Here is a 15,227-nt window from a genome sequence, read left to right as displayed (position 1 = left end):
CTGCCGCGGCCCACTCCCCCCAGCCCTGCCGCGGCCCACTCCCACCGGCCCTGCCGCGGCCCACTCCCCCCTGGCCCTGCCGCGGCCCACTCCCCCCTGGCCCTGCCCTGGCCCACTCCCCCCGGCCCTGCCGCGGCCCACTCCCCCCTGGCCTTGCCGCGGCCCACTCCCACCGGCCCTGCCGCGGCCCACTCCCACCGGCCCTGCCGCGGCCCACTCCCACTGGCCCTGCCGCGGCCCACTCCCACCGGGCCCTGCCGCGGCCCACTCCCACCGGGCCCTGCCGTGGCCCACTCCCCCCAGCCCTGCCGCGGCCCACTCCCCCCAGCCCTGCCGCGGCCCACTCCCCACCGGCCCTGCCGCGGCCCACTCCCCACCGGCCCTGCCTCCTGACTTCCCCTTCAGCTCTCACTCAGGGCTTCTGGCTCCTCTCGCAGAGGATGCTGTTTTCTCCCTCGAAGGGACCCCTCTTCCCCCGTCCGCCCGGAGACAGTCCATCCCTCCCCCTCTGGTGTTCCCCTCTGCCATCGTCACATGGAGATGGGGATCTCACCAACTGCTGCAATGGCAACAGTGGGGCCAGTGCGAGAGCCGGGGAGACAGTTCGGACTCTCTGCTACACATATTTAGAACTTAACGATGTAGAATCGCATTTTCAGAAAGCCTGTTAGAAAGTAAAACTTGCGTTTGTACCTTGCCTTTCCGAGATTCTGCGCTTGGAGCCTCAGTAATTGTAGACAGGTGAGTCCCGTTCAATCACCTGGCAGCAGATTAGTCCACCTGCTGACAGGTTTAAAGATCCCAGCGATGTATTTAAACACCAGCCCAGCACACTCAGAGCTACCTCCAGGCCTGCTGTCTTCACCAGACTGTCATGTGGAGATAATGGCGTTGGACTGAGGTGGAGTTCACCAGACTGCAGGATGTCAGCAACCCGGGGGGAAAAGCCCAGCAGCCTCGAGAGGAAATTTGTTCCCCAATTCAAGCACCCCACCCCCTCCCGAAGTCTTTCACCTGCACGGCACCCATGCCCCACTTGGACCTCCACCCACCGCATCTGGAGTCTTTGTGCCTCCCCTCCCAGTAAACGATTGGTGTCCCTTTGACCCTCCTGTTTGTGAGCTTTTCATGTAGCCTTGTAGGGGTCCAGATTCCCTCCCCTCCGCCTTCCCTCTGCCTTTCATTTGTTGTCTTCTTCCTCACCCCTCTGCCTGCCATCGTGAGCCCACGCCCTACCCCTGCCTCTCCACCTCCCCCCGCCCCCCCCGCACCCCTCGCTTGCTCCTTGCACATTGCGGAACCTCCTCGTCTTTGTCAGGCCCCCACGTGACTAAGATTTTACACCTGCAGGCTTGCAACTTTTTGACTGCTGCTAGATTCTCCACACTCGCCTCCCCACCAAACCCACCCGAGGCGGGATGGGAGAATTCCGCCCAGAGTGTCGAACAACAGCCGTCCCTTGTAAAACACAAAGTTCATTTCTTTAAGATAGACTTTTAGATGAAAGCTATTGATATGTTTGATGCCAGTGTAAGAAAAGATCACTGTGCTGGAACTTTTGTGGGGGCAAATTCCATTTGGAAATGTAAAATAACAACCACACACCTTCTGAATTTGGAAACGCAGCCAAGGTTAGAATGATCTGGTTGTTTAATTCAGTTATCAAGCAGGGGGAGGGGTAATTAACCTAAAACAATCAGGAGCTAACACCTTCAAAAAACAAATCAAAAGTAATCTATTTATTTTATTGAGGGCTACCAGTGGCGTATGAGGAACTCCCACTAGATGGACCAATCAAATCCTTTTAAAACACTTCACCAAATCTCAGCTGCCATTGAGGATATAATTATAAACATGATCATTGAAAAAAATAAGATGCACATTAAATAATCCACAAATATATCACAAAACCTAGCTGAACTCAAAGATTACCATCTTCAAAATAACTCCAATACTTTCCTACTGTGCAACTGGCCACGTGCTTCCCTTGGCTCAGGGAACTGGAGCTTGGGAGGCCATGCCCTAGTGGTATTATCACTAGACTAATCGCTAATCCAGAAACTCAGCTAATGTTCTGGGGAACCGGGTTCGAATCCCGCCACGGCAGTTGGTGGAATTTGAATTCAATAAAAACTGGGATTCTCCCAAACAAAAGTGTCAAATTTGCATGAGAACTGGAGTAAATCCTGCTAGTTTTTTCAGTGGGACTTCAGAGAAGAATCTCCCACACTCTGTGCACTGCAGAGGCCACCAGAGAGTGATTCACACCAGAATTAAGTGGACGGGGCCTATTCCCACTGGAGAGGCCGGCAGGAAGGCGCTGAGTGGGCCACGGCGTATACGTCGATCTGTGAGCACTGAGATCGACACTTGCGTAGGGGCCTGTGTCTGCTGCCCTCCGGATTACTGGTCAGCCCCGTGATCCCTGCAACGCCGGCTCTCACCGCCCCCCCATGGCCTGATCGCTGCCCCCACCCCTCCAAGCACACGGAGCCCAGCCCCGACCCCGCCCTCCCGTCCCGCCCCTGACAATCGCTGCCCCATGGGTAACTAGCCCTGATCGCTGGCCTCCCTCCCTCCCCTACTGGGGAGGGGTGAGGGGGCACTAATAGCATTTAAATTACATCTAAACTAGAATTAGCATAAATTATGCAGCTCTGTGACTATTTCCAGCGTGGAGCTGACGGCGCCAGCTATCCGGTGCTGGGAGACGCGCTCGAGGCCAGACGCCCAGTGTAGATCATGGTGATCAGGCGCCACCTAAATCTCCCGGAACGCTGTGCTACAAAATCAAAGTAGTGAGATGGGAGAATCACCTGTCTGGAATTAAGAATCTACTGATAACCATGAAACCATTCTCAATTGCCGGGAAAACCCATCTGGTTCACTAATGTCCTTTCGGGAAGGAAATCTGCCATCCTTACCCGGTCTGGCCTACATGTGACTCCAGACCCACAGCAATGTGGTTGACTCTCAACTGCCCTCAGGCAACTAGGGATGGGCAATAAATGCTGACCAGCCAGAGACGCCCATGTCCCACACATGAATAAATAAAAAATTGTAATTGTTTCCTGAAGTTTGAGATTACTGAGCATTTTTAGCATCAGTCACCACCTCGGGTCATCCCATAAAAGCAGGTTTGACAAAGGGTCGTCTGGACTCGAGACATCAGCTCTTTTCTCCCCTTACAGATGTTGCCAGACTTGCTGAGATTTTCCAGCATTTTCTCTTTTGGTTTCAGATTCCAGCATCCGCAGTAATTTGCTTTTATCCATTGCTAACGCCTGGGTCTTTAAAGTTAAAGTTTATTTATTAGCGTCACAAGGAGACTTACATTAACGCTGCAATGAAGTTACTGTGAAAATCCCCTAGTCGCCACACTCTGGCACCTGTTTGGGTTACACTGAGGGAGAATTTAGCATGGTCAATGCACCTCACCAGTACGTCTTTCAGACTGTGGGAGGAAACCGGAGCACTCGGAGGAAACCCACGCAGACACGTGGAGAATGTGCAAACTCCACACAGACAGTGACCCAAGCCGGGAATCGAACCCGGGTCCCTGGCGCTGTGAGGCAGCAGTATTAACCATTATGCTTAAAATGTTGGAGACAAAAAACTCAATAGCTCTGGCAGCATCTGCGGAGGGAGAAACAAAGTCAATGTCTCGGGTCCAATGATGATCCTTCTTCAGAGAGGAGGTCATATCGGACTTAGAACATGAACTCTTTGTTTCTCTCTCCAAAGTACTTTTGATGTCTCGTCACTGCAGCATGGCAATCTGTGTGGCGGCACAGTGGCACAGTGGTTAGCACAGCTGCCTCACAGCGCCAGGAACCCAGGTTCGATTCCCGGCTTGGGTCACTGTCTGCACGTTCTCCCCGCGTTTGCGTGGGTTTCCTCTGGGACCTCCGGTTTCCTCCCACAGTCTAAAGATGTGCGGTTAGGTTGATTGGTCATGTTAAACTGCCCCTTGATGTCAAGTGGGTAAATATGTGGGGTTACGGGAATAGGGTTCGAGTGGGATTGTGGTCGGTGCAGACTCGATGGACCGAATGGCTTCCTTCTGCACTGTAGGGAATATATCTGGTCAAATCTGGCCAAACTGTATTTACGGTGTTCCACAATCCACCCTGCTCGGTAAAGGTGGACTTGCCACACTTGTAGCCATTGTAAGAAATGATGTGACTCGATCATATTCTGATCATTCCTGATCATAAACAGACCAAAGACCCAGGCCAATTAACACAGACTGGTTGACAACTTGGATCATTCTGAATTCTAGCAAGGGAAAAGGCCTTGCATTTCAATTTTGTAACATCAAACCGCATTAAATGAAACACAAACTCCTTAATCTGTTAAACACTGTTCTATCAGGAACTTGCATAATCTTTATTGACTCTAGACTGATGCAGTATAAAGACAGAAAGAGATTATTGAACAATCTTCTACATGAATTACTCCCACTGGACTCTGCAGTTAAAAAAATTCCCTTAAATCAACATCAAAAATGACTACTCCAGATTGCCGACTATTCAGCACACACCACACACATGCACAAAATAGCAGTACCTCCACCAAACCTCATTTCACAGGGCAGGAGCTGGATTATACTGTGGTTCTCCTGTTAACACCATAAAACATAGGAGCAGAATTAGGCCATTCAGCCCATCGAGGCTGCTCCGCCATTCAATCATGGCTGATAAGTTTCTCAACCCTATTCTCCTGCCTTTTCCCGTAACCTTTGATCCCCTTACCAATCAAGAACCTATCTATCTTTGTCTTAAGTACACTCAATGACCTGCCCTCCACAGCCTTCTGTGGCAATGAATTCACAGATTCACCACCCTCTGGCTGAAGAAATTCCTCCTCGTCTCGGTTCTAAAGGGTCGTCCCTTTGTTCTGAGGCTGTGCCCTCGGATCCTAGTCTCTCCTACTAATGGAAACATCTTCCCCACGTCCACTCTATCCAGGCCCTTCAGTATTCTGTAAGTTTCAATGAGATCTCTCCTTGTTTTCGAAACTCCATCGAGTTCAGACCCAGAGTCTTCAATTGCTCCTCATACGTCAAGCTTTTCATTCCCGGGATCATTCTCGTCAGCCTCCTCTGGACCCTCTCTGAGGCCAGCACATCCTTCCTTAGATGTGGAGCCCAAAATTGATCAAAATATTCCAAATGTGGTCTGACCAGAGCCTTATAAAGCCTCTGCAGCACATCCCTGCTATTGTATTCTAGTCCTCTCGAAGTGAACGGTAACATTGCATTTGCCTTTGTAATTACCAACTCAACATGTTCTCCATGCTGAACACACATCGCTTCTCAGCCTTTTGGCTAAGATCAAGTGTAGTCATGCGGATGCTGCACTTGATTGAGGTCATTGGATTGTATTTAAACTTCATTTTCATATGAAGCAATTTTTTAAAAGCGGCATCTCGGCCTTTTGGCTAAGATGCAAATGAGATCAAGCCTTAGAGGAGGAATTCTCCACCTACTCCAATCAGCTTGGCTCATGTAGATCAGGCCCAAGACAGGGTAGAGGATTGCATGCCCTGTCTTGTCAGCCTGGATCGGAAATGTCTCAACTTGTTGAGACTCTGAATTGGACTTGATTTGATTGAATTGGAAAAGTATTTAAAAAACCGCACATCACAGGTAGAGGAGTCACTTCACTAAAAACAGTTCTCAAGTTGCTACTCTGATTCCTCCCATCAATGGGCCACCCAGCAACAAAGGATTTTGCAGTTTAAAAAAAATAAACGGCACAGTAGCACAGTGGTTAGCACTGCTGCTTCACAGCTCCAGGGACCTGGGTTCGATTCCCGGCTTGGATCACTGTCTGTGTGGAGTTTGCACATTCTCCTCGTGTCTGCGTGGGTTTCCTTCGGGTGCCCCGGTTTCCTCCCACAGTCCAAAGATGTGCGGGTTAGGTTGATTGGCCATGCTAAAATTGCCCCTTAGAGTCCTGAGATGCGTAGGTTAGAGGGATTAGTGGGTAAAATATGTAGGGCTATGGGAGTAGGGTCTGGGTGGGATTGTGGTCGGTGCAGACTCGATGGGCCGAGTGGCCTCTTTCTGCACTGTAGGGTTTCTATGATTTCTATGAAAATCTACAATACCACCACTGGCTCTGGCCTCTTGCATATCCTCAATTTTCAACACCCACAGTACGGTGGCACAGCGGTTAGCACTGCTGCCTCACAGCGCCAGGGACCTGGCTTGGCTCACTATCTGTGCGGAATTCCCATTGATGTCACCCCATGAAACCCACAGGCAGGGGTGCGCTGCCGGCAGGACCGGAGAATCCCGTTGGTGCAAATGGCCGGAGAATTCTGGCCAACATATCCACAACATTTAAATGTACCAAGTTTACAATGGCCTTCATCCTATCCTCATCACAATGAATGTGTAAAAGCAAGTCTGCGGCTGAAAGGTGTTGGCTCTGTTGAGAGGGTGAACGCTATGAAAGCTGCCCCCCCCCCACCGCCTCCCCCCCCGCCCCCCTCCCCCTCCCCTCCCCACCCCCGAGTGGGACATGCAGCATTTCTGACAAGGCTTACCAGGTACCCCATGCTGGGAAGGGTGTTTGTGTCGGCGAGCCTTGCAATTTTCCCCAATCGGCCAGATTGTGACTTTGAACAGCTGTTGCAGTTGAATTGACACAACAATCCTAAACTTAGATCGTGTAGGTGTATCTGCTTATCATGTACGAAAAAAGATACATTCAGCTGCAAGAGGGAACACCCAGTAGTGTTATTAAAGCCAACCAGCTTGCGGTTAAGATATTTTAAACAAACCTCTGCTGTAGGGAAGTGAAAATACCGAGGAGTGTTTTTGGAGGTGTTGTGGTGAGTTCTTGTATCAGTCAGGAATCATTGCTGCACCTTCATAAGAGGCGTTAGAAGCAGAGGGGACCTGTCCATGCAAAGGCTGCAACAGATAATGCGGGCCGCAGTGGCAGTGCCTCTCTATCTGCAGCACGACAGGGAGATGGAGCTGAGGCTGCAAAGGAGGCAAGATCTAGGCCACATTCACTACTAACTTGGAGCTCCACCTCCCCATGCTCTCCTGTCTTTTCTCATTCCCTCCAGTGCCAAATGTGCGAACCTGGAATCTCTCCTTATCTTCCCTGGTGCTCAATTTGTGCAATTGTGGGGAGGTGATGGCCTAGTGGTATTATCACTAAACTATTAATCCAGAAACTCAGCTAATGTTCTGGGGATCCCGCAGATGGTGGAATTCGAATTCAATAAAAAGTATCTGGAATTAAGAATCTACTGATGTCCATGACACCACTGTCGATTGTCAGAAAAACCCATCTGATTCACTAATGTCCTTTAGAGAAGGAAATCTGCCATCCTTACCTGGTCTGGCCTACATGTGACTCCAAAGCCACACTGTGGTTGACTCTCAACTGCCTTCGGGCAACTAGAGATGGGCAATAAATGCTGGCCAGCCAGCGACACCCATGTCCCACGAATGAAAAGAAAACTGAAGTCTTTCATCCGTGGTATCGCTGTAAATCTCCCCTGCGCCCACTGTAAGGCATCTGGTTCACTAATGTCCTTCAGGGAAGGAAATCTGATGTCCTTACCTGGTCTGGTCTACATGTGACTCCAGAGCCACAGCAATGTGGTTGACTCTCAACTGACCTCTGTAAAGGGAACTCAGGATGGACAATGCATATTGGGGGGTCACTGTTAAGACTGGTATTTATTGCCAATCCCGAGTTGCACTCGAGAAAGTGGTCTTCTTCTTAGCCCATTGCAATTCATGAGGTGAATGGAGGAGGAATCTCATTGAAACTGACAGAATACTGAAAGGCCTGGATAGAGTGGACGTGGGGAAGGTGTTTCCATTAGTTGGAGAGACTGGGATCCGAGGGCACAGCCTCAGAGTAAAGGGACAACCCTTTAGAACTGAGGTGAAGAGGAATTTCTTCAGCCAGAAGGTGGTGAATCTGTGGAATTCATTACCACAGAAGGCTGTGGAGGTCGGGTCATTGAGTGTATTTAAGACAGAGATAGATAGGTTCTTGGTTGATAAGGGGATCAAAGATTATGGGGAAAAGGTGGGGGAATGCGGTTGAGAAACTTATCAGCCATGATTGAATGGTGGAGTAGATTCGATGGGCTGAATGGCCTAATTCTGCTCCTATATCTTATGGTTTTATGGCGTTAGGTACGCACATGCTGCCATTAGACAGGGAATTCAAGGAATTCGACCCAGCGACGAAGCAGAAACGCTGATATAGTTTCCAGTCGGGATGGTGCATGACTTGGGAGGGGAACTTGAAAGTAGTGAGAGGGCACAGGTTTGAAACTCCCGCTTTCCTCCTGTTCCATTCCATGTTACAAGCAAGTCCCACTTCAGTTCACAGCTTTCACCCACTTCTAAGCTCATCCTGAAAGCAGGCAGTGAAGTAATTGCATTCTCGTCAAATCATAGAATCCCTACAATGCAGAAGGAGGCCATTCGGCCCATCGAGTCTGCACCGACCACAATCCCACCCAGGCCCTATCTCTGTAACCCCACATATTTACCCCGCTAACTTCTCTAACCTACGCATCCCGGGACACTTAGGGGCAATTTAGCATGGCCAATGCACTAAATCCGCACATCTTTGGACTGTGGGAGGAAACCAGAGCACCCGGAGGAAACCCACGCAGACACTTTCATAGAAACCCTACAGTACAGAAAGAGGCCATTCAGCCCATCGAGTCTGCACCAACCACAATCCCACCCAGGCCCTACCCCCATATCCCTACATATTTTACCCGCTAATCCCTCTCATCTACGCATCCCAGGACACTAAGGGGCAATTTTTTTTTTTAGCATAGCCAATCAACCTGACCCGCACATCTTTGGACTGTGAGAATGTGCTGGGAGAATGTGCAAACTCCACACAGACAGTGACCCACACCATGAATCGAATCCGGGTCCCTGTCACTGTGAGGCAGCAGTGTTAACCACTGTGCCATCCATATTCAGGGTCCTCCCCATGTCCGCTGTCCCTGGACTCCCTTGGCCTTTGCTGTGTGGTCCCTCGAGGTACCGCAATATCCACTGGCAAATGCTCACCCTTCCACTCACCGTGGGAGAGGGAGCTTCCCACAGCAATGGCTGCAACCTCTTCTCACCTTCAGTGGTGGAGGATTTCCAATGTTACCACATCCAACCCTGAATTGGCAGGAAAACAGCTTCAACACCAACCTGCACCATTTCTCTTATTGCCACCAGTAACATCACCTCCATCTCTGGTCCACACTGGTGTCAACTGTTGCGAAGTTGAGTTTGTGAAGTTGGAATGTGTTGTTGATAAAGATGTAAAAAATTGTAAAAATGCGAGGGGGAAAAAAAACATTGCGGTGTCCCTTTAAAAGCTGGTGTTTTGTTTCAGTGCTTGGAGTTTAAAACTCCAAGCACTGAAACATTTGTATCAACAAGTCAAGCAGTGTTCTTGACAAAGACAACCTGTTGTTTGAATGTTGCCCAATCAATTTACAGCAGGCACCCAGCTACCAAGAACCTATCGGATTTGAATTTGATGTTAATGACAACAGCAGACCAATCCTATTGTTGGAAAATTGATACATCATCACAGCTATAAAAGAGAGAGCAAGGGGGAAATCAGGAGATAGCCACTGCCACCTCTCAAGTCTCGAGGGGGAAGAGAGCAGCTCTCCGCCCTGCTAGCTTCAGAGAATGCACTATCTAACCAACGAAAGGTACCAAATCAAAAAGAACTTATAGACAGAGAAATCAACTGAGAAACTCCAGAAAGTTTTGAAAGACACAAACCTGGTTGTTTACTCTTTTGAGTGTGACTAAATTATCTTATTACTTTTTTTTGGTTAATGAATGGATATTGCATTTGTTTGAACAGCAATCCAGTATAATCTTATTTTATTCGGTATGTTACTTGTTTAGTTTAAGTTCCCGGTTAGTTAAATAAATAAATTGTTAAGTATTCATCTTAAAGCGAGTGTCAGGTATTTCTGTTAGTTAACCACTAAAAGTTACTGAAGGACAGTTCACACCTTCCCACACATTTTTAACAGATTACGAGGCGAGGTGTTCCTCTTTGGGGGATTCGGCGTTACTTCTCAAAAGGGGAGCAACCTCTGCGTCGTAACACAACCAACGTTCATGGTAGAAGTCCAAAAAGGGTAGACATCAGAGCGTAAGGAGACCAAAGTCCACTTACAGGATGACAATGAGCCTCAGAGAATATTTATTACAACACAAGCACGGCGGGGGATGGTTTTGTGAACAAGTGAGAAAGCATTTATAAAATCTGCGGCTGCCTATCCTGTATTTACTCCCACTCCAGAAAGCCTGCCGGCTTCAAGTATCTCAGCTTTCAATTGCAGTTATCAATGAAAGGAGCACACCCTTCAACTTCTTTCCAACCCCTCATAGAACAGTTATGAAATGCAAATGCTGAGGGAGATTTTGATTGGAAAAATTAACTTCTCTGGGAGTGATCAAAATGGTTGCTCAGCGAAGTAAGGAGATGAAATACATTAAATGGCACAGCGTCTTGTGTATAAAAAAACCCAGTGGATAATCAGATAACAAGTGGAGGGGGGAAGGATGTTTAAAAAGAAAATAAACTGGTTACAGCAAATGCCGATGGAAATCCCACTGACCTTAAGGAGGTGCTTATTGATCCATTTTGTGAAGGTCTTCTTCTGAACTTTGTCCCGTTCATCTGAAAAGAGAAAACAGAATACGTTGACAGGTGAAGCTCACAATTTACCTCCTGCAAGTCTTTGACCAAAGAAAGTTACAGCACAGGAACAGGCCCTTCGGCCCTCCAAACCTGCACCGACCATGCTGCCCGACTGAACTAAAACACCTCATCCCTCTATTCCCATCCTATTCAAGTTATTGCAATGGGGTCCGGATGAAGGAAATATCCAGCCTCTGACAATGGGGAAGAGGAAACATTCTCTCAGCCGCTGTTGTAAACGGAAAAAAATTCCAAAACCTCTCTTCTCTCGGTGGTTTTAAGTACATCACGTGTTGACCAGGTAGATTATTCAATCTCCCGCCTGCCTTTGAAAGCTGGAAGAGGTGGGTAAGGGGAGGCAAGATCATTCATGCTCGTTCCTTCAGAATTAAACAACAAAGAAGCAGGCCATTCAGCCCATCGTATCTGCACAGGCTCTTCGAAAGTGCTATTCAATTAGACCCACTCCCACCCCGCCCCCTTCATAGCCCTGCACATCTTTCGTTTTATATTTATTACTGTCACATGTATTGGGAAAGTATTGTTTCTTGCAAGCTATATAAAGTATTCAATACATTTATAGAGTACATAGAGAGAGGGAAAGGAGAGGGTGCAGAATGTAGTGTTACAGTCATAGCCAGGGTGTAGAGAAAAATCAACTTAATATAAGGTAGGTCCATACAAAAGTCTGATGGCAGAGGGAAGAAGTTGTTCTTCTTGGTGTGTGGGGTCCTTAATTATGCTGGCTGCTTTTCCGAGGTAGCGGGAAGTGTAGACAGTGTCAATGGATCGGAGGCTGGTTTGCGTGATGGACGGGGCTAAGTTGTAGTTTCTTGCAGTCTTGGTCAGAGCAGGAGCCATACCAAGCTCTGATACATCCAGAAAGGATTTTTAAAAGCAAATCCAATTTTCTTTTGGAAGTTATTGGTGAATCTGCTTCCATTGTACTTTCAGGCAGTGCATTCTAGATTAAACTTTTTTTTTACATCAAGAAAATCTGGTTCTATTGCCAAGTATCTTAAGTTTTTCCTTAGTTACTCTCCCAAAATTCCTTCATAATTTTGAACAACTCTATTAAATTTCCCCTTAACCTTTTTGACTCTGGGGAACAATCCTAGGCTTTCTCTCATCTTTCCGCATAACCAAGACCCTCATGTTTGCTACCATTCCACTATGTTACCCCGAATGCCCAAATAGATCGTTACCAGATAGCGAAAGTTGGAAGGAGGAATTCAGTGAAGTCTATTGATGGAGACAACAAATCTTCATGTTCTTGTCAAATTCACATCAAATCCCACTCGTAAATCATCCATGAACTTAATTCTCCAACACTGGCTCCGAGTCCAACAATACAAGTTAAAAATTCTTATCCTAACATGGCCTAATACAAGCCATCTCTTTAACCTCTTCCAGCTCAATCACTCTCCCTGTCCTCCTCAAACTCCAGTCTCTGGGGCATCCTTTAATCCCATCAGTCCACCAGAGACATTCATTCCTTTAGCTTCTTAAGGCCTAGCCTCTGGAATCTCCTCCCCAAGCCTCGCTGCTACTTCATTTCACGGTCCTACTTTCAAACCATCCTTAAAACCTCTCTCATTGATCTAGCTCTTGGTTGCCTCTTGTAAGGTCTACTTATGTGGCTTGGTGTCAAAACATTTTGTGATAAAGCTCCTGTAAAGCACCTCTATACAGTTTACAACATTGCGGGCATGTCAAAATGCGAGATAGCGTGTCATAGAAAGAGTTATATTGTCTCTGGAATACACTGGCAGCTGATTCATTGATCACCTTCCAGAGGGAATTGGAGAGAGATTACATAATGGAAGCTAAGTGTCTTTTTAGCTAACACTTGCTCCATGGGGTCTCCTGGACTTCCCATTGTCTGAGGAAATTTTTCCAAATGGGAAGGAGTGGGTGTGTGGAGGGGAGGACAGTGGGCAGGATTATATCCAGTCCTGTGCACAAACCATGATATACTAGCTGGTATTTGCCTGTCCATCAATTCTATTCAGAACATTACAAAGCAGCAAGCTTCCATTTATATAGCGCTCTTCACAACCTCTGCAGGCCCAATGTGCACTATAGTCAATGAATGGCTTCTAAACGGTTACTCATCAACTTTGTAATGTCGGTAAAATAGCAGTTAATTTGCACACAGCAAATTCACACAAACAGCAATGAGATTTCTATGCAAAAATAAGGGTGGCAGAGTGGTTAGCACTGCTGCTTCACAGCACCAGGGACCCGGGTTCGATTCCTGGCTTGGGTCACTGTCTGTGTGGAGTCTGCACATTCTCCGCGTGGCTGCGTCGGTTTCCTCCGGCTGCTCCAGTTTCCTCCCACAGTCTGAAAGATGTGCTGGTTAGGTGCATTGGCCGTGCTAAATTCTCCCTCAGTGTACCCGAACAGGCGCCAGAGTGTGGCGACGAGGGGATTTACACAGTAACTTCATTGCAGTGTTAATGTAAGCTTACTTGTGACACTAGTAAATACATTTTAAGAACATTACGCACATTTCAAAATGGAAATCACAGAAAGTGCAATAAGGTTCAGGTTTTCCATATAGTTCATGTTTCATTCTGAGGTGCTTCGATGCAATCAAAGAAACATTACACGCATGTCAAAGTGGTCATTACAAATGGAGCAAAGGTATTTAAGTCGTCTACAAAGATCAGTTATTGGAACAAGCACATTCCAACAGTGTTTGAGGGAGAAATGTGTAGGGCACAGAGGAGGAAAACTACCCCCTAACTGCTCCTTTACATCCACCCAGGGGAGAGAAGAGAGAAGAGTTTAATGTCTCATCCTAGCAATGGATGCCAGCCTGGATAATGTGCTGAAATCTTTGGAGTGGGACCTTCACTTTTTTTTTATTTGATTTATTATTGTCACATTCAGTGAAAAGTATTGTTTCTTGCGTCCTATACAGACAAAACATACCATTCATAGAGAAGGAAAGGAGAGGGTGCAGAATGTAGTATTACCCTACATAGCTAGGGTGTAAAGAAAGATCAACTCAATGCAAGGTAAGTCCATTCAAAAGTCTGATGGCAGCAGGGAGAAGCTGTTCTCGAGTCGGTTGGTACGTGATCTCAGGCTTTTGTATCTTTTTCCCGAAGGAAGAAGGTGGAAGAGAGAATGTCCGGGGTGCGTTGGGTCCTTGATTATTCTGGCTGCTTTTCCGAGGCAGCGGGAAGTGTAGACAGAGTCAATGGATGGGAGATTGGTTTGCGTGATGGACTGGGCTACGTTCACATTTGTATTTCTTCTGTAGTTTTGTAACTCACGATGTCTTGAGATTTTAGTGTGTCACGTTTTATTTTCCCTATAGAATTGCTAAACAGTGGCAATGCATGTGCGGGCGACACCTCTGCCAGAAACCAATTATTTGATATTTCTCGCTCTCCTTCTGGCTATTCTTTGATCTCCCCTTCAAAGAGACATTAATTTTACCACAGCATGAAGGACACAGAACAATAACTCAGTCACGCACATTACACAAGACAAGACAAAAATGCAATGTTTTCTTTGAAATAATGGAGTCGGAGGGAGAAGAGTGGGGTGTTTGTAGGAAGGGGATTTGGGTGGCGGATAGCAGGGTCAACCTAACTAGTTATGTGAATGAATGGTCTTGCTATAGACGTTTAGAGGCTGCAATTTGTGTCAATTCGGTTTTGCGCAATACAGAAGAAAAACAGTCACCAACGCCTCTACTTTCTCAGGAGGCTAAGGAAATTCGGCATGTCCACTTCAACTCTCACCAATTTTTACTGATGCACCATAGAAAACATTCTTTCTGGTTGTATCACAGTTTGGTATGGCTCCTGCTCTGACCAAGACCGCAAGGAACTACAAAGGGTCATGAACGAAACCCAGTCCATCACACAAATCAGCCTCCCATCCATTGACTCCGTCTACACTTCCCGCTGCCTCGGAAAAGCAGCCAGCATAATCACGCACCCCGGACATTCTCTCTTCCACCTCCGGCAGAAGATACAAAAGTCTGTGGTCACGAATCAACCGACACAAGAACAGCTTCTTCCCTGCTGCCATCAGACTTTTGAATGGACCTTACTTATATTAAGTTGAGCTTTCTCTACACCCTAGCTATGACTGTAATACTACATTCTGCATCCTCTCCTTTCCTTCTCTATGAACAGTTTGTTTTGGCTGCATAGTACGCAAGAAACAATACTTTTCACTGTATCCTAATACATGTGACAATAATAAATCAAATCAAATATTCTCCCCCTTTACATGTTAAACTTCCTTTGTCGTATCAGGGATAGGTATGCCTTTGGTTCCAAGTTCTTTAAGGCCCTCCAGAGTGTCTCTTCTCCTTTAAGTCACACTTCAACCAAGTGTTGAGTCACCTGACTTCATGTAATTTTGATGATGCTCTCGTGAGCACCTTGGGATGCCTTACTTCACTAAAGGTGCTATATAAATGCAACATATAACTTGTCAGATATTGGCATTTAATTCCACGGACGAATA

The 15,227-nt window shown here is 47.2% G+C and overlaps 1 protein-coding gene and 1 pseudogene across 13 annotated transcripts in view; one reads left to right on the top strand and one right to left on the bottom strand.

Moving 5' to 3' along the window:
* dst (dystonin) overlaps positions 1 to 15,227 on the bottom strand; it is a 653,330-nt gene that overhangs the window by 524,998 nt on the left and 113,105 nt on the right. For all 13 annotated transcript variants that reach the window (XM_078213315.1, XM_078213329.1, XM_078213327.1 and 10 more), the window contains one exon: positions 10,648 to 10,709. In XM_078213315.1, coding sequence (XP_078069441.1) covers positions 10,648 to 10,709 — 62 coding nt within the window. The remainder of the gene's footprint in view (positions 1 to 10,647; positions 10,710 to 15,227) is intronic.
* On the top strand, positions 5,310 to 5,469 carry LOC144494546 (U2 spliceosomal RNA; annotated as a pseudogene).

Source organism: Mustelus asterias, chromosome 5 (genome assembly GCF_964213995.1).
Source record: "Mustelus asterias chromosome 5, sMusAst1.hap1.1, whole genome shotgun sequence".
NCBI classification, from domain to species: domain Eukaryota; kingdom Metazoa; phylum Chordata; class Chondrichthyes; order Carcharhiniformes; family Triakidae; genus Mustelus; species Mustelus asterias.
This window is presented reverse-complemented; position numbering and strand designations above follow the sequence as displayed.